Source organism: Stylophora pistillata, chromosome 9 (genome assembly GCF_964205215.1).
Source record: "Stylophora pistillata chromosome 9, jaStyPist1.2, whole genome shotgun sequence".
In the NCBI taxonomy this organism is placed as follows: Eukaryota; Metazoa; Cnidaria; class Anthozoa; order Scleractinia; family Pocilloporidae; genus Stylophora; species Stylophora pistillata.
The window spans coordinates 26,287,738-26,310,015 of record NC_142527.1 but is presented as its reverse complement, the minus strand read 5'-3'; the positions used below and the strand labels follow the sequence as shown (position 1 = coordinate 26,310,015).

Sequence of the window (22,278 nt, the reverse complement as noted above, 5' to 3'; positions counted from 1 at the left end):
AAGCTTTGGGTTGGGTGAATGATATTTTTCTTAATTACCTTAGAGATATTTGTCAAATGAAACTTTATTTGCAAATTTTATTAAAAGAAGCATGCTGGAAAGAAAGAAATAGCAAGAGTCTATTTAAATCCTCAACGAAGTACAATTACCACTTAATTTCTTCAGTTGCTCCGATATAGAATTTTTTAGTCTGTACAAATATTTTATTGATCTTGTAGTCAGCTAGTTTGTATAAAGTTGCAAAGGTTATTTTTCCTTTTCCTGCAATTTGATTGGTTTCAAGCCTTGTACTCTGATCGGTTGTTTTACTTTAGTAAAGCTTTCTCAATGGCTAGGGAAAAGATGCGATTTAGCGCAAATTACAAAAGAAAAATTGAGAGATTCGTGAATAAATCGCACGCACGAGAGCCAATCAGATGACGGTGATATAGAAAATGTAGAATGTAAAATAACCATAAATCATTACTAGATGCGTAAATTCTTCAGAAAGGCAATGCAAATTGGGATTTGATCTATCCAACAAAATATAAATTCATCATTAAAAACCACTTTGTAGCTTTGGGCGTTGAATCAGTTTCACAACAAGGAGTGACAAAAACGGTCTTTCTCTTTACAAAGTCACTACATTTTCAAACAATAAGGCGAGAAGAGGAAAGAATAATATCAACTAGGTATACCTTTTTGGATATTTCTAAACACAAATTCTCAATATTTAAAGCACATAAACAGGCGGACATAAGGGAGATCTGACTTCTATATCTTGCAAGTTTAGAGGTTAAAAGACGGACTTATTTACTTATCACAGGTGCAACACACATCCACATATCACATGAAACTCACTTTGCATAAGATACCACTTTTACTTAAATCTCATAATTTTTCAAAGTCAATATTTAAAATTTAATATATTAAAACGGATACTCCGATAACAATCCTTCAGTAGTAAACTCTAAGATGTACTCTACATCTTTTTAAATATTTTAAAATCCCCAAAAGGGCATAATCATTTCAAATAACTTTCCTACTATTGACACATAAAACGCCACGACACTTGTACTTCGCTGACGCTTAAATAAGGCGTTCTCACAATATATGCTCAAAGGCCATTCTCAGGAAGGAAAAAATGTGGATTGAACTGAATTAAGAAAAAAAAACTTCATAAATATGAATATGAAGACCAGCCCCTAAATTATCCCAACATGGGTTTTACACATCCAAACCCAATAAAGAGAAGTCTTGCACCATAAATACTTGATCCCCATCGCAAAAAGAACGTGGCTGTAACTATGTTAATAAATAAACTAAATGAAACTAACCTTGGAACAAAATGTACACGTAGTAAAAACCACAATTGTAATCAAAATAAAATAACCACCACGATACCTTCCCAACCAGTGTTCTAAAAATGTATTACCCCCTTTACCCTCTACGAGTAACTTCCACCTAAATTTCTCCTTACAATATCACAGAATCCAACATTAAGGTCATAAGAAGAACGGAAGTGATCATCAACTAAACAAGCTCTTGATCGTTTAAATATCTTCCTTGGAATTATCAAGGGAAATGTATAAAGAATTGTGTGGATAATATGAAAACTGATGTCCGAGTGTGAGGGGTTCACTAAGAGAATTCGAATATTCCACACGTGTCTTTAAACACAGAGTTAACAACACCGCCCCTCTCCTTCCTTCTTGGATCAAACATCTGTTTCTCTTATCAACAGGGGTGTTGGGTCTCTCCGAGCGACAACTGGTTGCCACCATAACAGAGACAGTTGAACAGGTAATATACACAGGCCATGGAGAAGTCCGAACGAAACAATACCCACAAACATGCGGAAGAAAATGCGGTAGATCTCCGACGTGGCAAAGACTAACACCAGCATTCCAAGAAAGGTGCTGAAACCTGTTTGAAGAATAACAAATTTGAGTAAAAACGTCGGAAACAAGAGGAAGAATTCAATCAGCCTAGAAGTACTAAGCAATTTGATAGATTGTTTCGCTTCCTGATGAGCGAGATGCAAAGGCGCATTAGTCACTGCGGCAAACTTTGAATGTAGAGGTTTCGGTTAGACCTTTGTCGGCACGCTATGTCCCAAAGCCCCCTGCTAAACGATTATAAATGTCTGACATGGATTCAAATTTTAAACTAAAGATTCTCAGGAAATGCAACACTGATTAGGTGACGCTTTAGGAAATGACCGAATAAAAAGTGATGTTTTTCGATTAATTTCCCAAGCAATTAAGGGCGTGTTGGTGGCTTCGGGCTTAATTCACCATCAAAAGGAGAGCATGAAAGGAAAGAACATAAGTGGGGCGCTTACCTCCCATAAATACACTGGCACCAAGCGTACTAACAGCGTCAATGACTCTCTTGTTGGGTGTGTCCTCCTCAGACATAACAAACGCATGCGCAATATGTGCACTGTAGTCCACGGCAAAACCAATGGCCATGACAAGAGTAATCATTGAGACGCCATTTAACGACACGTCCCAGATGAACATCAACGCAAACAGCTCGAGCACCAGACCCACAAAATTAAACACAACCAGAAGCGTCACCGTGCAATCGACTAGGAACAGGGATGTTACCACAAGAACAGCCAGGGCCGCTATGATAAGATTCCTGGTGGTCTCTCTTCCAACGATTGCATACTGTTCGAAAAAGATAAATGGACGACTGATCGGTATCACGTCGAGTGAAGATTTCTTGGCAAGATCCTCCCGAATTGTCAACATAGCATCCTTCTGAAACGTGGAGCTTAGATTGTTCTTCATGAAAGCCATGACACGAGACGCAATGACGCGACTTCCGTTGGGCGACAGTTTCACATCTTGGTTGAAAGACAAAAACTCAGGACTTTCAAGGAACAGTCTTAGCGCAGGCGCAAACTTTGATCCAGTTACGTTAATCCCACTTGCAGCAGAGAAATGAGTGAAAACTTCCATCCAAGATACAATATGAGTTCGGTAATAGCCATTATCCCTAACAATTTTTGACAAGCGCCTAACCTCGTCTTGGACAGTGGGCTCAGTGTAATCAATATCACCTGTAAGTACTAAGCTAACAGGAATGGAGTGTTCGTAATATTTCTCTCGAACGTTCAGAAATTTCAAAAGCGCAGAGTCATCTTTCGCCAGCATTCTTCTATCAAAATTTTCTGTCACCTTCGTCGTTCCATAAATTCCCAAGGCAAGGATTGCCGCAGAAATGACAAGCACAACAAATTTCGTTGCAGGTAACACAAGAAAGTTCGCCCAGATCTTTAGAATACGGTTCGATGTCTGAGGGCGTGGCGCGTCCCATGGGACTTGGCCATCTTTCGGGGGTGGCGCTCTGCACACAGGCAGGCAGTCTCTCCGGCCGGCTTTTATTCTTCTGATGTCAAAGGTCATTGCGGCGACGAAAAAGGTTATCATCATGGCATAAGACAGCGTGACAGCTAAGGCTGCGTAAATGCAAAAGTATCTGAAAGAGATGGATGGAGAAATCTAGTCAGGAAGCAAACTGCAAAATAGTCCTGACTTGCTCTTAAATGTGCAGTCCTTCATAAAAGTAGATAGCACGAAAAACGAGTGACAAATAAAAGAATTTTGACACAAGGCACTGACTCAAAGTAGCCCCTTCCAGCCTGTTAGATTACAACGGTGCGATTATTTCAGTGTGGTTTACATTTTGTCGTTGTTTTCTTACTAAAAGTCTGGAAAAATTTAAATTTTTAAGAGTCTGTTTAGGAAGGTAGTCTTGCTGAGATGCGCTTTTCACAATACTGTTTTGTGATATGTGCTCCAGTTGAATCCATTACCCTCTGGTTAAGAAGGTCCCTGTCATTCTGTGCTGCCTAAATATAAGGCTGCGCATACCTCCACCTTGAGCAATGAAGGGAAAAAAGGACCAAAAACTATTAAATCTCACCTGATAGCCGGAAAAGCAGTCGATGTACTCACGGCAAATGCAACCAGGTCAGTCAAGGTTGTCATAGTAACTGTAGCTCCTGTACGTGACATTACTTCTTTGACGATCCTGATGACGCCCACATCACGTGGTTGTCGATCAAGTTCATCCACTATAATAAACATATCATCGATGCCTATACTTAACACTAGGAAGGGAACGACGCCTATCATGTTTACGTACGTCACACGGGACCACATGCCCAGACCCATTCCCGCTAATATTCCAAAAGCCACTGCGAGCACTCCTACGTTTGCGAGTATCGAGTGACCGGTCAGCGGATTAAGAAATTTTCCAAGCATGAAACAGGCGAATGAAATCATAATAGTAAAGGTGATCGATATTAGAGTTATATCAGCGCTACTGTTTTCTTTAATAGCATCATCTGTGCTTCTCTCTGCCTCGTAGTAAATCTCAAAACAGGTGGCGGACGTGGAAGCCACTTTGTCAAGGAAGGTCTTTTCCCATTCGAGGACTTTCTTGGTGACATCATCCTCGGGTGGGTCTCTGATCAAATATTTCAGTTGCATTGCGCGTGCGCCAGTTATTGCACGATCGCTTGTCTGTTTTGTCACGTCACCGAAAATCTGGCGAAAATTTCGCTGGAAAAGCTGTCCGTCTCGCATTAACAAACTCTTCTTGTTGAACGCTGTGTTGATTTCTGTTTGAATTTGTACCAACGACCTGTTGCTAAAATTTCTGTCTAAGAAAACTTGAAACGGATCAATAGTCACGCAATCCTTCCAGGTACTAGCCTTCTGTCCAGAAAGAGTCAAACAAAATTCTGTAAAAGACTTCAACATTACTATTTGACTGTGTACATTTTGGGCCTCCGTCAGGCATTCTGCAGCAAGGATGTTGGGATTTTCTGCATGGGCTACTAAAATTACGCTCGCTACACGAACCTTAAGTCGAAAATATTTTTCAGCTATGTTTAAATCGTTGATGGCTCTACTGTCTTGAGGAATGAAGAGTTTTTCAGTTCTGCTTTCTGTTTTCAGCCACAAGAATCCCACAGAACAGAACGAAACGAAGAAAATACAGATCATAATACAAGCCACAGGGTGCCCAGCTATGATTTCCCCAAGATGCCCAACTAGATGTTGTAGTAGGCGAACAAACCGACTGCACAGAGCAGACCACTCATCACACAGATTGCAGTGATGTTTCCTGGTGAACGATCAAAATAAAAAGAAAATTGTTTTACTGGTTGTCAGTGACCCACACATCAGTTATGCCTTAAACGTTACTGAAATAGGCGCCTGAGTTAACCTGTTATAGGCGTTCACTTGGCGAAATAGTAGCGGCGAAGCGGGAAAGGAAATGACGGAAGCCCCTCTCCTTTTTTCGCTCCACTGCTATGCTGCAGCGGGGTTTACAATCTTGCCTCGCTTTACTTACTTCACACTTGCAACAAGCTAATGAACTTTGACTAACTATTGAAAGAAAGGGACGCGCGGTGGCCTCATAGTGCGCTCGTCTCCGGATCGATCGAGTGGTACGGGTTCGAGCCTTGGCTGGAGTATTGTGTTGTGTTCTTAGTACGACACTTTACTCTAACAGATGCCTTTCTTCACCCAGGTCTTTAAATGGATACCAGCGAATCAATGCTGGGGGGTAACCCAACTAGTATCCCATCCAGGGGGGAACAGAAATACACGTACTCGCTTCATGCTACAGAAACCAGAGTAAAGCGCTAGCCTGATGGGCCACTTGGCTAGTAAATAGACTGTACTTTTTTAACTATTAAAAGAAGCAGATCCTGGTTTGAGTACTGCACTGGTCATTCATTGTTAGGTTGGATACACTTCTCTCATAAAGCCTGTCTCCACCCAGCAGTGTGGTAAAGATGAAGTCAGCAATCAAGCCAACTGGTTCATCTGGCCAAGGTTTACCCTAGTTTATTATGACATGAAGCAACTAGGAAAATGGCTACTTCCCCTGGATGGAGAGTTAATCCTTAGCAGGTAACCTTTCCCACCCCCTTCTACATCTCACCAGATAACCCTAACAGTTTCCTGGTTCACCCATTTTAAACTCTTGGATGGAGAGGCACTGTCAGTGAAAGTTAAGTGTCTTATCCAAGTACCCAGGCTCACAGTCCGACCATTTGACCCAAAGTTTAACACATTTACACCATACTATACTGTACTGTTAGGCAGTAGCATCTCCCACCTTTGAGCACAATAACCTACAAACTTTCCTGGAGAACAACATGTCAATGGTCCATTTTACAGTTGTGTGCTTGGTTGCCCAGCCTGTGAACAGGAGTGAGGCTGAGGGTGACCTTCTTACCATACAAACATTGCTGCTTTTCAATTGTTAATTACTTTTTTATTATGCTACCTACTAGAAGATACTTGTCTCTGTCAAAACAGTCACCTTCAGCCCCACTCCAAATCAAAGGCTTGGCAACTAAGTACACAACTGTAAAAGTGGTTCACCACTTATGTTTGAAGGTAACCTGTGATGGACAAGGATCACATCTCAGTCAAGCACCATTACTCCTGGTTACCTAATGCCATAGAAACAGAGATACCTACTGTACTTCTAAAACTGATCAACAAGAACCTTTTTGTAAAATTTTTTTTTCTGCCAGGCAAAATGGTGAGGTATAATGAAGCCAGTTTTCTCATTAAAGTCCATATTAGCCTGATAACTGAAACAGCTTAGGACTGATGAATGCCTGACAGTCAAAGTGCAACATTTGAAAATGAAAATAAGTTTTTTGGTTTGTTATATAGAAATTCAATAGCCTATTAAAGTCACTGTTGAGGTGGGTGATTGGTGATTTTTAACACATGTATTTCTTGGTGACCTAATTGTCTTAAAATTAATATTGGAAACTTCAAGGAGGCTCAGTGTTTCAGTTTTCAGCTAGGGGGCCCAATAGCATAATGTATTTCAAGATTTATTCCAACTCTCCGGAAAGGGAATCATTCAGATTCATCAACTCATTTACACTCTTGGGGTTATCCAATCAGGTAACACATGGTCATATATCACATATTCTCACAGGATCAAATATAGTTGTTGTTATCATTCAGACTTGTAACATTGAAAAAATTTAACGTTCTATAATCTCACTTGGGCATCCTTACAAGACCCGGGTACCATGCAAAATTTAATATTTGCGTCAACTTGCCTATCCTTGGTATCATGACTCAGTAATATCATTATATTACATGGTCAGTCAACATTTCAATTTTTATTTTGAACTCTCCAGCACAAATGAATTGAACAGTAACTCATGGAGGGAAGATTGAAAACGTCACCACGTGATTAATCAAGGAAACCCCCCAGGAATCTATGAAATGCACAGGGCAGACAGGGTGATCAATTTGCAACAATACACAAACATAGCATATTCAACATTTGTAATATCTTGTCTACATCTGAAAATAAGCGTACCGACTGTGTATTCTGAAAACTTTGCGGTCAGATAAAGACAGGAAATATCTATTTAAAAAGATCACCTGTTCAACTTGACAGTATTGTTGTGCGAAGCAAATTTCTTAGCTTTGAAAATTATATTTTTTAATAAGACCTTGACCGAAAAATCAAAATCTTCAATAATTTACATAAATGTGGAATGAATTCAGAATACACGCTGTGTTCTTGTTTCGTGTGAGTTTCGGTTTTGAGCTGAAGTAAACACCTGGCAACCTGTCAATAGCGAACTAAGCTGATATGAATACTTAACTCACCAAAGAAAGATCCACGAAATCAGAGTTTATGGATTAAATCTGAGCCAAAAATATAACAATTTCTCACCTTTCTTCGCTCTTATGGTTCGCAGTCTCTTTAGAGGTGTGTACGACACCATTTTGTTCCACCAAGAACGGTTGGTTGGCAGTCAATTCGCTCATCCTACACACTCCGATCTAAATTCGTCTAACAAAGGAAGGATGAAGTTAAGTGAAACAGATTGATGCGACAGTATATCGGAAAAACCCCTGATTCTTCTGGGCTTTTATGAATGACTGCTGCATATTAGATCAATCCGTCGAACTTCCAAACCTTGTTTGACTCTTGATTTAGAATCGTAAGAGGCATTTACACAGAGCACACGATTCCATCATAATTTCAATCGTTGGTGTAAATTCTCCGCTCAGTCTTTCTATGAGCTGAATATCTCTGGTCAAAGTTCCTCTTGATATCGGCACGTTAACCCAAACATCTCTTTTCAGCTGCACAAAAACGACACTCTTTCAAGCGACTCAAAGTCCGCCGTAGTTCTTCACAGCGCTGATGCATTACCTTGATGCAAATTACCCAAACAGTCGCCAGTGACGTCACATGGGCAACCCAAATTCATTCTGCTTCATAGCCACTCAGAAACGAAAACGAAAACGAGTCCTTTTTATTTCCCGTTTTCTTTTACTATAGCTTCATTATCTCGGTGTCAAAACTGCAGAGATAACATTCAGCGCCAAAGGAGAAAGGTTATGCGTCGGTTTGGTACTAGAAAATCTCATGGTCTTAAAATAAGTGATCAATACTCATGGTCTTAAAATAAGTGAGGAGAATTTGCTACCTTTCTATAATATCAAGAAATGGATAGATATTCTAGTCTTCTCGGATAAGGACGAATAAACCGTAGGCCCCGTCTCCTGCAGGGTTAGGGATAGGAGACGTTAATTTCCCACGCACGAGATTACTGTGTGGTGGATGTCCTCCCCTGGGGTGGGATGGGTGGGAAGGTGAGATCGTTACATGGACTGAAGCGGCTGCCAGAGGCGCCTGATAATGCTGACGTCCGATCTCAACCTTATCATTGTAACTAGACACGTTTGTTGTTTAGAGTGCTTAACACTTTCTTTCTTTCTAGAAAATTGCCTAATATCCAAATTCTGACAGAATCAGTTTACACACAAATAACGAACTTTCCATTGTCTGCCTTCGAGTTTCTTTTGTTTTTGATTTTTTCTTTTGTGTGTGACTGACATTTGATAGTACCTATGCTCATTATCGTTATCATCGTCATTATTACCATAATCATTATCATTAACTCGTCTATTTAATCATTCCTTTGGAGGGCAATAAAGGAGACCGAAAATGCTGCCAATTCCTCGGTACCACTTACTTCCGTTTACGTCCATTTGCGAATGAAAGCGCAATACAGGAACGATGACTGCTTAATTGGAACTGCTAAAATCAATATTTCCCAATGCATCTGTGTACTTTCTTGTTGCTTTTAATCAAACGGTCACATTTGTTTGGAAAACATGGGTGGGTGTAAGACAAAAATGTCAGGGCACACCATTACTTAAGAGCTCCAACAAATAACATAAAATAATAAGAAAAAACATGCAATACACCGTGATATTTATTACGATCTTAGAATCATTTTTTTAAAGCTCGTCTTTATATCTGTTGCCAATGTCACAGCAGCTCTCTAGCACAAAATTTACTGTAAAAATAAGTTTACACAACTATGACAAACAACATAAACTAAAAAGACCACTCCAAAGGGCACCAGATAAGCAAGTAGTCGATTAATTTTACTGATATAAAAATATATAATATTATGATGACTACAAAAAACACTTATTTACTACTCACACTAGCGTACAATTGACATTTCCCCTTTCATTTTAGGTTGTAGCCAACATCAAAAGTCCCATGTAGCAAAAAAGTTCTGGCAGACCTCCATGTTCATGCAAAACTGTAAGCGTAGGAAATAGCATTTCTATCAACCAAACTAATGGCAAATTCAACAACAATGAACAGAAACATTTATCAGTTACTCCATAACAGTAAAATATCTATAAAAGCTTATGATGAAGGGTTTCATCAAAACATTCAAGACACTCCTTATCATTTATTAGTGCACTTAAAAGTTCAGGAGCTAGTAAACACTGCTTTGTAACATTTTTACATAGCATGAGTTCTATTTCACCATCAGCACAAGTAATCTTTAATGTTAATGTTACTTCCCTGAAAAACAGAACTAATTACCATGATGCTATCTGCATTTACAGTAAGTACTGCATTGCATTATCATCTTAAAGATTAATTTTAAACAAGGTCATGAAACAATGCCCACATTCTGACTAATACTCTAATGCAAACATGCATTCTTAGTAGCTGCAGTACTTGGCATCTTTCAGCTGATGCATAGACAGCAGATATGAAAATTTCATAGTTTGATTGAGCCTTTGGCCTCGTCACTTGTCATCTATTCTCTTCTCTCTAGAGTAAAAAAATTAAAACTATTCACAATTAAATACCTCAGCAATGTACCAGGACACTACAGTATTCTAGTGATGCATTACAAGAGTGAAACAGAACATCTGAGTATAGTTTATACCAAAATATAACTGTCACTTAACATCTCGGTTTTCTGTTTATTTGTTGTCAAATTTAAAGACACGATGAATTTACTCGATCTATCGTTCCCCTTTGTTCTCAAATTATCATCTAGTTCTGGCTTTTAGAACATCTGAGGTTCTACTACTTGAAATCACTCGTTTGAATTACATCATGCTTTAGAACTACATGTATGTGAAAATATCATGCACAGACAGTGTTCTACAAACAAATTACAAATTAGAGGGTAGCAAAGCTATTTCAGTTTAAAAATATTACCTACGTTTATCTCTTTTGTTCATAAAACATCAAAATTATGTCTGACAATTTGAAGCTTCAACACCCCCTGAGCAATCCCCCCTGAGATCTAAACGTTTGAAGATTACTTTTCCAATTCCAGTTCAAATTCCCCACCCCTGACAGTTAAGGTTCTAATTCCCTACCCACTGAGCATGGACAACAGTCAAATGTTTATGGGTTACCACAGGGGGGGAGGGGGGATATTGAAGCTTCAAATTGATCAGCACAGTGTCACTGAAGCTTCCTTAGTCATTATAAATTCACTTATAAAAGGGGAAGATCTTAATGTAATTGGATGTCTATGTGAAATAATTTTCATACTGATACTAACTACTATACATTTGCTGCTTATACAATTTACCTGTACAAAATGATATTTACATTGTACAAGTGAACAAATTGTAACTGACAAATAAAATGCTTAAATGCTGTATTCAACATCAAATTCACCACCAAAACTGCAAAACAATTCTACTTTTTTCTGTCTTTGTATGTAGGACTCCTGATTTATCATGATAACACTGGAATCACTACACCTTGTACACTGTACACTTACATCTTCTTAAAGACTTCATTCTTTGTGATAAAGCATGAACCCATCACACCCAGCTGGTACATGAACAACAACACTTCATTTTTGCCCTCCAAGAAAAATGCTCTCATCCACGTCAACCTAGTAACCTTAAACTAGGCTCAATAAGCCACACCTTTTTCCCCAAAACTTTGTAACAAATCAAGGGTGTGGTAGCTGTCCATAACATTATATTCTTCTAATTGGTAAGGATTTAAAGTATTCTCTTTTTTCAACATTATTGAGATTACATGGGTGTACAATCAATGAGGCAACCAATGTTAAGAGCTTTCTCAAGATTCCACTTGTAATTTCTTTGGATTTCTTTTCAAAATAACTTTTTTCCGAACTTTGATTTACCAAACTCTGATTTACCAAACTCAAGGTGTGGCTTATCTGCAAGTGCAGCTTATCTGCCAGTGTGTACCGTAATCAGACAATAACATTGATATGACAGCATTTTCATGACAAACTACAGACTTCCACTGTATTCACATAATTTCAGCCTCAAATAGATGAACATTGTGCCATATTTCTCTAAAAGAAACATTGAATTTTTGGGAGGGTTTGAGACAAACCAAAATGACAAGCTGCACAATCCTAAAAATTATTTTCCATAATTTTTTTTCTCTCTCTTTTTTTCCCTATTTCATAACAGTACCTCTTCATTACCAAACAAAATAAAAGCGACATATCTTTAATAATTGCAATATTTGTCCTTTGATCATGTAACTACATGTGCCCAATCAGCGATTTCTCTCTTCGTGCATTGGAAGTTTCCAGTAGAGCTCTGGTTGATTCCTCATTTATGTAAGTGTAATGGGTGTTGCTAGATTTCTTGATTACTGCAGCTGCCTGAGGCTTGAGGTGAGGATTGTCCACAATCTCTACCTCTGCATACAGAAGATCTCTTCTTTTCCTCTGTTCCATCTAAATTATAATTATTCTTGGTTAGCAAATGTTAACAGGTGCAAATGTACAATTTGATCTCAGCCTAAAACATTCTCATTAATAACACTAACCCAGCCCCCTTCCCTTTTCCTTTCCAGGTAAAAAGAATGGAAGCTTAAAAAAACATATTTTGTCTACCCTTCTTAAAAAATGGGACAAAAAAAAAAGGATCTGTATGTTACCTGTCTTGTATAGCAGTACAGCATGACATTGGGTCATGTGAAACTTGATGTTTGCAATCATGTGACTTAATTTGGCATTTTTGTTTTTCATCCCATATTCTGAAATAAATCTTTCAGTGTGGTTGATATCAATCAATGTGGGAACCTGAAGATCCTTTGACTCTTTCAAGAACAAACGATTTACTCCCAATAAAGTGTTACCTTCTCTTATACTGTTCACGTACTTCAGTATACCACAAATTTACAAGCTTGATTCTTTGTGTACATCTGTTTCATTATACAATAACCACTACTTACTGACATTGGTGAAGAAGAAGAAGCATGGCCAGGACTCATGGCTGTGTAGATATCGTCATTCTCAGCCAAAGAGGATGATGATGAGGAGCTGCTCTTTGCACCAGAGAACCTCCTGCTCTGTATAGATGTCATGTCTTCATAAAATTGATTGTTACCATGTGGCTGGGATGTTCCATCTTTATCAAGGCTGTAGCATCTTGTCCACTGTGATCTTGTGGGTGTCATTTCACAATACTCTAAATCATCAATTGCACACTCAGATTGTCGTTGATACTTGTTTGGCTGGTTTGGCAAGGACCCAACCAATGGGTTGCTATTTAAAACCCTCACAAGAGGTAGATTCTGAGGACGCGGTTGCGATCGATAATTAATGTAACTATGCTCTGGCTGAGGCATAGTGTTTTTCTTATACTTGCTTTGTCGATCAACAGGTGGTGCCATGTTACAGTAACTGTGGTCTTGTGATGTTTGTGTCTTTGGCTTAATTGCTCTGTTGACTTGTGGTGGTCGTTTCAGCGTGCGATCAACTGCTGGAGCCACTGTGTTTCCAGCTGAATTCACCAAATGAAATAAAAATTTTATAAATTCAACATGAATTACAAGTGGAATATCTGCAGTACTGCATGAAGGTGCAGTGTATATCTTATATAACACATTTTTCTTCCACTGAACCAGCCAAAGAAAAGTCTAATTCAAAAGTAGAAAACTTAATTCCCCCAATAATTCATCATTACCCTTTCAATGTTAATTTGTTTGTTCCATACATTCAACAAGTGAGCAGCAGGACAATACAATAAGCAAGGCAGCCCTACATTTTCAGTTTTCCAAAATTCATACACTCAAGTTTAAAGATCAAAATACTTGCAAAAACTAATTGGTGTATTGTTGCTCTCCAATTAAGTTTGGTAAAGACAAAAGTTTTATTCCATACTGTTTCTGACCTACACTTCTTTTCATTCACATTCTAGAAAACTATTTGACATGATTTTATGACATGGATTTTTTTTCTAATGTATAAGAGCCACAAGGTTATCAACTTGGTAACCATGTGGCCCTTATACATTAGGAAAAAAAAGTGAATTACCAACTCTTTACCACACAAAGTCAAAAAATGTGCTGACTTAAACTAACTGACTAAATGTCAGATTCTGTCAATCTGTACTTTTTCCCACTGCCTGTCCATGTGACTGACTTATTAACATGCAACAGTGGTTTAAATGACTTTATTTTCTTTTTTATGACTTTTTTTTTTATTCACTTCCACGATTACAACAATTACAATTCTTTTTTCAACAATTAAGTTAAAGAAGAATGAATAAAGTTTGGTTTACAGAAGTTAACAATGTTATTGTCAGGAGTAATTACATGTTAACCTCTACTAGGAGTTACACGAAGAGGATTAATAACAGTCACCCACATACCTTGATTAGGAATTGCTGGTGGAGGCACATCATAGATATCATCAGTGGACGTCGGAGGGACATCATACACTTCAGTCGGATGTCTGGGTAACACATCATATATATCTTCTTGCTTAGGAGGGACATCATAAATGGAGTCTCTAGATGCTAAATTTGGTGGCCTGTCATAAATATCCTCAAGATTAGGATCACAATCAGGAGTCTCATCACTTAGAGATCCAGAGTCTCTGTCTTTTGGAACTGGAGGTAAAGGTGCATCATACTTTTCATCTTGGTTCTCTAACTTCAAGGAACAAATGCTTGAAAATGAGGCATTTAGTCCAGAATCTGCACTGACAGGACGGTTGGTTTTTGGTAAAGTGTCATAATCAACATTTTTAGACTGATATGGGGATGGTACTGGAGGTGGTACCCAGTTGTAAACATCTGAAACATCTTCACTACTCGGACGGCAATAACTGTCTGAAAAACGGGGGTCATGATTATTTTCATCCCTTGGTAAGCTCCTAGCATGAGCAGGTCTAGCTGGGGGAACAACATCGTATACATCTTGTGATGTAGGGCGTGGTAGCGGCACAACATCATAATTTTCCTTTGATGCATCCTGCTGGGCTTGTCTGCGTCTGTGCACAGGTGGTGGGGTGTCATAATTACTCTGTTCTAAAATTCTTCCACTAGGTGGAACATCATAGATATCTTGGCCATCTTGCATGTCACTCCCAGTAGATACTGGTCTTGGCTGAGGAACAATGTCATAATTTTCACTTTCTTGTGCTCGATAGAGACCCTGGCTAACATGTGTATTCTTTTTTGCAATTGGCTTCGGAATAGGAACAACATCATAGTTTTCCTGTTCATGCATCTTTATGATGGGAGGAATGTCATATAAACTTTGGCCATCTTGCTCATCAGCAGCAGATGCTCGCCTGGGAGGTGGAACAAAATCGTAGTTTTCCTTCTCAGGTGACCTCAGAGTAGGAGGTATATCATACAATCCCTGGTCATCCTGAGTCTCACTACAAGAAGATGCTGGCCTTGGAGGAGGCACCATGTCATAGATATCTTGTGAGGATCTGTTACTGGCCTGAGAGACTGGACGTGGCAGAGGTACAGCATCATAGTCATCTCGTGAAGGTGACAAAAGTCGACCTGTTGATTTCACTCGTGGTGAGGAAGAATGAGTGGGGAAATTGAATGGTCGAGGAATGGGTACATCATCATAATTTTCCTCTGTTCCTGGAGTACGAGGAACTCTCTGGGGACTTGGTAAAATGTCATATGGCTCTTGAGATACATATCTTGGGGTAGGTACCACATCATAAGTTTCAGATGGACCCCCAATTGTGGCCATATCATGTCTTGGTGATACACCAGATGGGGAGTGCCGCCCACTAAGTACACCATGAACATTCACAGGACATGTTAGGCTTCCAATTTGCTCTGACTGCCTCCTTTGTTTATCATGGTAAACTTGAAGGACTGGTGAAGGGTCTGGAGGATCACTGTTTGACCTGCTTTTTTTTCTTTCGTCAATTATGTGTTTGGGAATTGAGAGTGGACAGGGGCCTGTTGGGGATGTGACACTTGAGCTAGATGATGAAATGCTAGAAGGAGAACCAATAGGACTTGTTGGCCGAAGTCTAGCAGCAATTGGCTGTGAATGTATTGGAGATGGCTGGGGTGTGTTTCCTTTCTGGGGTGAGTTAACAACTAAAAAAAAAAAAAACATCAAGAAATAAGTAACAGTTAATTATATAACAAGCAATGATTTGTTTGTTCACAAAAAGGAGAAAAAACTATTCAAAAGTGAAGCTGTTGGAACAAAGTTGTGATTCTTTAAAACTGCTTTACTTACAAGGCTTTCATCATTTTTGTTCTCACTGATTCTATTCATTTAATTTTGGACTCAATGTGAGAATATTCAGTCACTAAAAAGAATCAAAAAAGTAAATCATGGAGAAAGTGTACCAAAAGTTTCCCAACAGTGTTAGTTTAACACCATTAGGTCTCACTTGAGACAAGACAAGACAAAGAGTTTATTTAACTTTGAATTTGTTGATAGCAAAATTGCTAAATAAATATCTCCAAAGAAAATAAATCTATAGTAAGTAAGCAAGTAAGTAAGACTTTATTTAATGAGGGTAACATTTGACAGTAATAAAACTGATAACCTATAAAAATAATTAATGTACATCAATAGGTGAAATAAAGAGATAGATACATAAAAATTATATAAGATAAAAATCAAACATTATAGATAAAAATATACATGTATGTACAGGTAATTTCAGGGTTTAACATTTGTCACAAAAAGAACAGCATTCATTATCCAGTTGAACAGTGCACCTTTGAGGGCAGCCAGAGAAGTAGAATTATATACATTGTATGATATCAAAATGAAGACAACCATACTTTGTTGTATTTACACTAACTTGGAATAACTAGTCAGCCTTTGCCTCGTCAACTGGTGCTGGTTTGAAATATATGGTTTGAAATTATGTTTTAAAAATATCTAACCTTGATTATCATCATCTGTCCTTGAAAATCCACAAACATTACATATTTTAGCTACCCAGTTTTCCATGTCCTCTTGTGTGTCTGCCACAAGATAATATGTTCTTGTCTCCATGGCAATACTGAACACATTCTTGAATTTTGTGTTAGCTAAATGTGACTCAACAGACTTGCAATTCACCAAGTTTAGTGCATCTTTTATTGGTCGTTTCTCTTTATCACTCTTATAGTACCGAAGTTTTCCATTTTTGTGCAAAACAAAGAAGCGTTTCTGCCACTACAAAAGACATAAAAAACACCCATGTTAGAACTGAGCGAGAAGCATGATCCAATAACATATTATTTCGACTGTATTGTATTCAGTCAAATAACAGATTGTCAGTCAATTCATTAACCACAATGAAACATAACAACCCTAAATTAAGGTTAAATTATCAAATGATTATATCAATTTTTTAAGATGAAACAGTGAAATAACATGTTTGCTACAAATGACTTCTTACAGGAGCCTGCAAATGTAAACAATTCAGGAAAACAAAACAGATCAACCCACAATTTACATTAATGCACAAGTAATTTGAGAGGGCCTTTGTTTCTGAGGGAAAAGAACTAATTAAGAAAAGAAATTTTGACTAGCAAGATGATGCTTCAAACTGAACTTGATGAAAAACAGCCAACAGCAAATATTGTTGAGTGAGAGAAACCACCTACACATACAAAAAGTGTATGCAAATTACATATCAAGGAAATACTTGTCTAAATGCCACACAATACTGACCTAATTATTTCCTCAAGCTCATATCAACTGTCATTTAAAGTAGAATAATGACAAAGAAATTAAGAAAAGAACATAATACAAAAATAACAGCATTTCCTTGAAAACTGAGCTGGGAATGACTCAAACTCTAAACTGAGCAGGAATCCAGATAGACATTAAGTATTTATCACACCCTACAGACAAATTTTATGTCAAGTTTTAGCTAACAAGAAAGTTGACCATTAGGTTATGCAGTAACTTACAAATTTTAGCTGCAATGAAATAGCTCTCTGAAAAATAATAGATCACATACTGCATAAGTCCAGCTTAGAAAATGAAAAAGGAGTTTACAAAGAATTTCCTTCTTCCCTATTTATTTATTTACTTTTCCTTTCCTATGTTGGAAATTTTCAACAATTTTTACGCTTAAAAACAAATTAGTAAGTTCAATATTCAAATTTCTTACAATATACAGTAAACACGTTAGCAACAACAAACGTAGAAATTGAAAGGTTGACATCATTTTTCAGAAAACGTAGTAGAGACAAAGCGAGCAAACACAAGTTACCGCAGTAAAAATTTCCAATCCTCCTTTCCTGAAAGGACGAGAATATTTCGACTTCTGATATTGCTAGTCAGGAGTGTCATATTGCAAATTTATGCATTTGTGTTTTCAATAAACCCACTATTACAAAAGCCAGCCAGCTGACAAGTTGAAACTCATACGTTTTAGAGAAACTTTGCCCTCGTGTACAGATTAATCATCTTAACAAACACGACACTCGGTAGTAATTATATCTACATTAACAAAACCATTGAGTTAAACTTAATCATATGACAGACGTTTGCAATGATGGAAATTTCTGCGCTTCGCGATGAGAATTGTTGACGATAGAAAAGAGGAATAATTCCAACAAGGACAGAACGATCGTTCAGAACTTTCAGTATTCGCTTCATTGTAACGGGAAAACCTGGTGACAAAATTTGCCGTTCGAAAGAATTCAATAATTAAACTGATGGCCCACGGAAGTCGTATCAACCCGAACACCTCATAGATTACGCGAAATGCCACGAACATCTTAGTCATTTATCATAGTCTGTTGTTTGAAATATATGCCTTGCAAAATTCCGAATTATCATAAGGTAGTTAAAATCAGTAAAACCTCAAACATAGCAAGGTTAGCATGCAGGAAAGATTCTTTAGATCAGCTCGCCTTTGTGATAAAAGCCCCTTCCGAGCAAAGATCGAAGACGATCAGCCTACACCGTAACAGATGGAAAAGTCCCTGGTCAGGCAACGTTCAAAACTGCTTCAGGCTAGGAACGGAACTGGGTGATAATGAAACATTCCGCTTATTAAAGTAGTCAGGATGTACCTCAAAGGCTTTAATTCTTGATAACGACCAAATTAATGCACTCATATGTAAACTTACAAATCGACCGTAGATATCGAATAATTTCTCGGCGTTTCGCACAACCACTTACCGAGCTGACTTTAAATTTGTTTTCTGGTGGCGATTTCCGCAGATATCCTGAGATCATAATATCTTCATCGTCCATTTTCGTCATGAATACGTCTTGGTTCTTGTTTGTATAGCAGCTTGCATTGACAGTGTCTGTACCATCAAGCGAAACGGGCACTCAACTCAGCAAGAATTCACTACCACTCAATATTCAACACGGAAGTCACCCACATTAACCAAGAAGACTAAGGCGAGTCTCTGATTGGTCAATGAATGTCACATGGTAAAACAATTTCGTGGTCTTTCAGCTGAGGTCACAGGGTGCCAGCAGACAATCCACGCATTTCAAACTCCGATAATTTCCTGACCAAAATTGGCAAAAGAATTCCGATTTAAACCCTCCATGATTTACACAGATTTACGAAGAAAACTTTCAGAGAGGTCGAAAATTGATACACGAATTTCAATGTGCCCATGTATTTCACAATTTTCGTGGCTGGAACTAAAGGGTGTTGCTAAAGCGACGTGCAAGTTTGATTACACCATCTTTAGTCATATAAGTTAAATATTATGTTATTTTTTATTTGATAACTGTTATTATGTTTGTTGCTTTTCACAAGCCTAAGAGAAAATTTCACTTTCATTGTGACAGATCCAATGCACTATTGGCCCTAAAGGGAAACTTTGGCTATTTTCAAAAACCCATCCTGTTTACAAGTCAAATTTGCGAAAATTTCCCTTTCCATGTTGTCTCAGGCGAATTTTAACAATGAAATTCGAGAGTTTTAGTGACGTCAAAAAATTCACTTTATAGATTCTCTCCCATTTATTTGATTCGTCTCTCAAACCGGGAAAGAGAACACGTCTCTCTAACTGTTATTATACAGCTTAGAAGCTTCATGCTCGCTTGGGCAACTCAAGCAAATGCGCACTTTTCGCGTACGTCTTTTCATTGCGGCTGGCATCGATAAAGAGAAACCGACTGTTTATGCAAAAACTGAGGCTTGGAGAAAGGAAAATCGAGGAAAAAAGCACACACGAGGAAGAATCGATCAACGGATTAAGTTTCTTTTCCTCTTTGTTTTTGACGATTTTTGTCACGTCCGAACGATCACAAGTGTGCGCGCACAATTGAGGATATATTTTTTAAAGGAATTCGAGAGAGGTTAAGTCATGACCTTTCACTAATATTACCAAAGCTTATGTATCCAAGTCACGGCTCTTCACGCCATCATAACTTGCAACAAGGAAACAAAGTCGTAATCAATCTGAAACGCCTCTGAAAGCGTTTTTGCTTGCCTAAGCAATCTGCTTTTCTTTCTGTGTTCCTTGAGACGGCCTGCGGTGTCGATCGAGCAGTAAGCAAAACCCACTGACAGATGAATGTGTACGGTTTACGTGAACATGAGCGGGAAAGGTCTTGGACTTCAGTCAAAGTCAGCCCAATATATATGTAAACATAATATTGACATACAAGTAATGGCTGCACGCCAAGGCAGAGGACAGAATCAGTCGACTGCCGACAGAGCTATTATAATTTATACGTCGTCGAGCACGCGTGAAATAGACTGGGATCGGGAGGCACCAACACAACCTGAGGTAATCACATTTTTCTGTAATTTGAATAGTTTTCCTAAAAAAAATAGTTTAAGGTCAGTAAAACATAAGTTATTAAAGCACGTTACCTGAATAAAAGCTAGTTTGGGCGAATTTTAAGTTTTCGCTTGTTATTCTTGTTTGTTTCTTTATAACTAGTTTCTGCGCTCATTTCAGTTTTGGCCAGACCAGACCAGACCCAAACTCAGCACAATTTGCTTTTGCTTTTTGTTTTCTGTTTTTGTTTATTTATTTATTTTTTATTTTCAGTTTGCATATTAACAGTGTCTAAGTGAAAAATAGTCCAATTTCGGGCCTGTTTGATTTTAGTGATTTGCTTTGTTATATATTATATATTTTTTAACGAAAACTGTTGTTTGCTTTTGCGCCCTTATATTTTGAGTTCTTACTCAATAAACACCGATCCTATCATCCAACCATAAATTGTATGACAAAAATGTTTCTCAACAATGTTCGCGTGTTTGACGGGCTCAGTTTTCCTTTGTAAGCATGTTTATCCGTCTTAAGATTTCGTTAGTTTTTTTATCAGGTGAGGTCGATCCTTAAAATAGTCCCTAACCGGATAGATAGACATAATATGTTTGGAAAATGTAAGATAACTTAAGTGTGAGCGTAAGAATGAGTTCTTAATAGTTAGCGTGCGCCAATGCTAACGGTGAAATAATTAGTGGATTAGAATTCATACTTTCCTGGCCGTTAAAGAGCTCATGATGTTTACAGATGTATATTGATTCACTGACCTACCGGTATTTCTTTAAACTCAATCAGGCAATCAGCTTTTAATTCCTTGTAATTATACCGGAGGCACTTTGCCGTCTTATGAATATCAAAGGAACCCCCAATTTATGCAGATCAGACACTTCACAACCGAGGACAAAAGGAGAGGGGCTTGGGAGACAAGTCGGGCGAGATGCACCCAACACTGTGTTTTGATTGGCTACCCAAACCCATATTGCCCGCTCGAGATTGCTTTGATCCCGCGGAAAGAAAAAGATCGCATGGAGCACTGACTTGCAGAGTTCGTAATTTTTAGACAATTTCGGCAATGGAGTCGCAAAAAGTGGCGCACCACTCAAAACGAAGAAAACGTAAACGAGTTTCGTGAGACTTTTGGGCTACAAAATCCGGAAAGTGGCATGGAGTTTGTTTGCTTTATAATAGATTGCTTATTGACCAAGCTTGAAGTCAATATGGCTGAATATTGGCCTCCTTTTTTTTTTTTTTTTGGATGTTTACAGACATCAACTTCGTCTAGGTCCATAAAAACGCAAAAAAAGAACTTGGCCAATATCTACCTTGACCACACGCTTGGTCAATGCACATATGAACAAATATATATCCATAGAATTCTATTTATGAGTAAAAAAGGTATAACACTCAAGTCGCATATACACTCAAGTAGAAGATTTCGTAAGAAACTGATATCATTGCTCCAAGTATTTACCATTGCACCAAGTATTTTCTATATTGGTGTCATCCTAAACAAGCAAAGCCATATGGGTCGCTCAGGTATTCAATAATGGCCATGGGAACATTAATTATCAGTTGTTTATATTATCATATACTATATATGTTTAGGGGCAAGGATTCGAGGGGTTGATCGCATCTTCATAAGCATGTCAAGAAAACTGGGATGCGTTGAAGTTTATAAGTCATATGCATAAAAAGTAGTTACTTCAATTTTGAGGCTAGTCTTTCTTCTTCTTCCTTTTTTTTTTTTTTCCCGAAACTGTTGGTATGATAAACAAATCGTAATTAGCCCTGTTAAGGGGGTCTCAATGGAGCGAAGATTTCCACGGCTGACAGTCAAAATTTTGACCATTTTACGGCTAACGGTTGATTTCTTTCATTTGCAGTTGAAAGATTACAGTTAACCTTAGCTTTTTTACGACTAACTCAATCGAGTCCCTCTGTTAGATTCATACCAGATTCGGGTGGA

General features: G+C 38.1%; 2 protein-coding genes across 4 annotated transcripts; both read right to left on the bottom strand.

Annotated features, from left to right (window-relative positions):
- Positions 1 to 840: 840 nt before the first annotated feature.
- On the bottom strand, positions 841 to 8,226 carry LOC111327893 (patched domain-containing protein 3). The gene is made up of 4 exons (XM_022932205.2): positions 7,729 to 8,226; positions 3,916 to 5,124; positions 2,324 to 3,468; positions 841 to 1,905 (listed from the first exon to the last, which is right to left on the bottom strand). Exons 1-4 carry the CDS (start codon positions 7,821 to 7,823, stop codon positions 1,697 to 1,699), a joined length of 2,658 nt encoding a protein of 885 aa, XP_022787940.2. The 5' UTR covers positions 7,824 to 8,226; the 3' UTR covers positions 841 to 1,696.
- Positions 8,227 to 9,265: 1,039 nt separating this feature from the next.
- Positions 9,266 to 22,162, bottom strand: LOC111327891 (uncharacterized). 3 transcript variants are annotated; one of them, XM_088732457.1, is made up of 6 exons: positions 22,015 to 22,162; positions 17,523 to 17,549; positions 16,506 to 16,779; positions 13,989 to 15,698; positions 12,568 to 13,118; positions 9,266 to 12,067 (listed from the first exon to the last, which is right to left on the bottom strand). In XM_088732457.1, exons 1-6 carry the CDS (start codon positions 22,159 to 22,161, stop codon positions 11,870 to 11,872), a joined length of 2,907 nt encoding a protein of 968 aa, XP_088588583.1. In that variant the 5' UTR covers position 22,162; the 3' UTR covers positions 9,266 to 11,869. The 3 variants fall into 3 exon arrangements, with proteins under 3 accessions (XP_088588583.1, XP_022787938.2, XP_022787939.2); XM_022932203.2 differs by lacking the exon at positions 22,015 to 22,162 and adding an exon at positions 18,745 to 18,935; XM_022932204.2 differs by lacking the exons at positions 17,523 to 17,549; positions 22,015 to 22,162 and adding an exon at positions 18,745 to 18,935.
- Between the last annotated feature and the right edge of the window lie 116 nt (positions 22,163 to 22,278).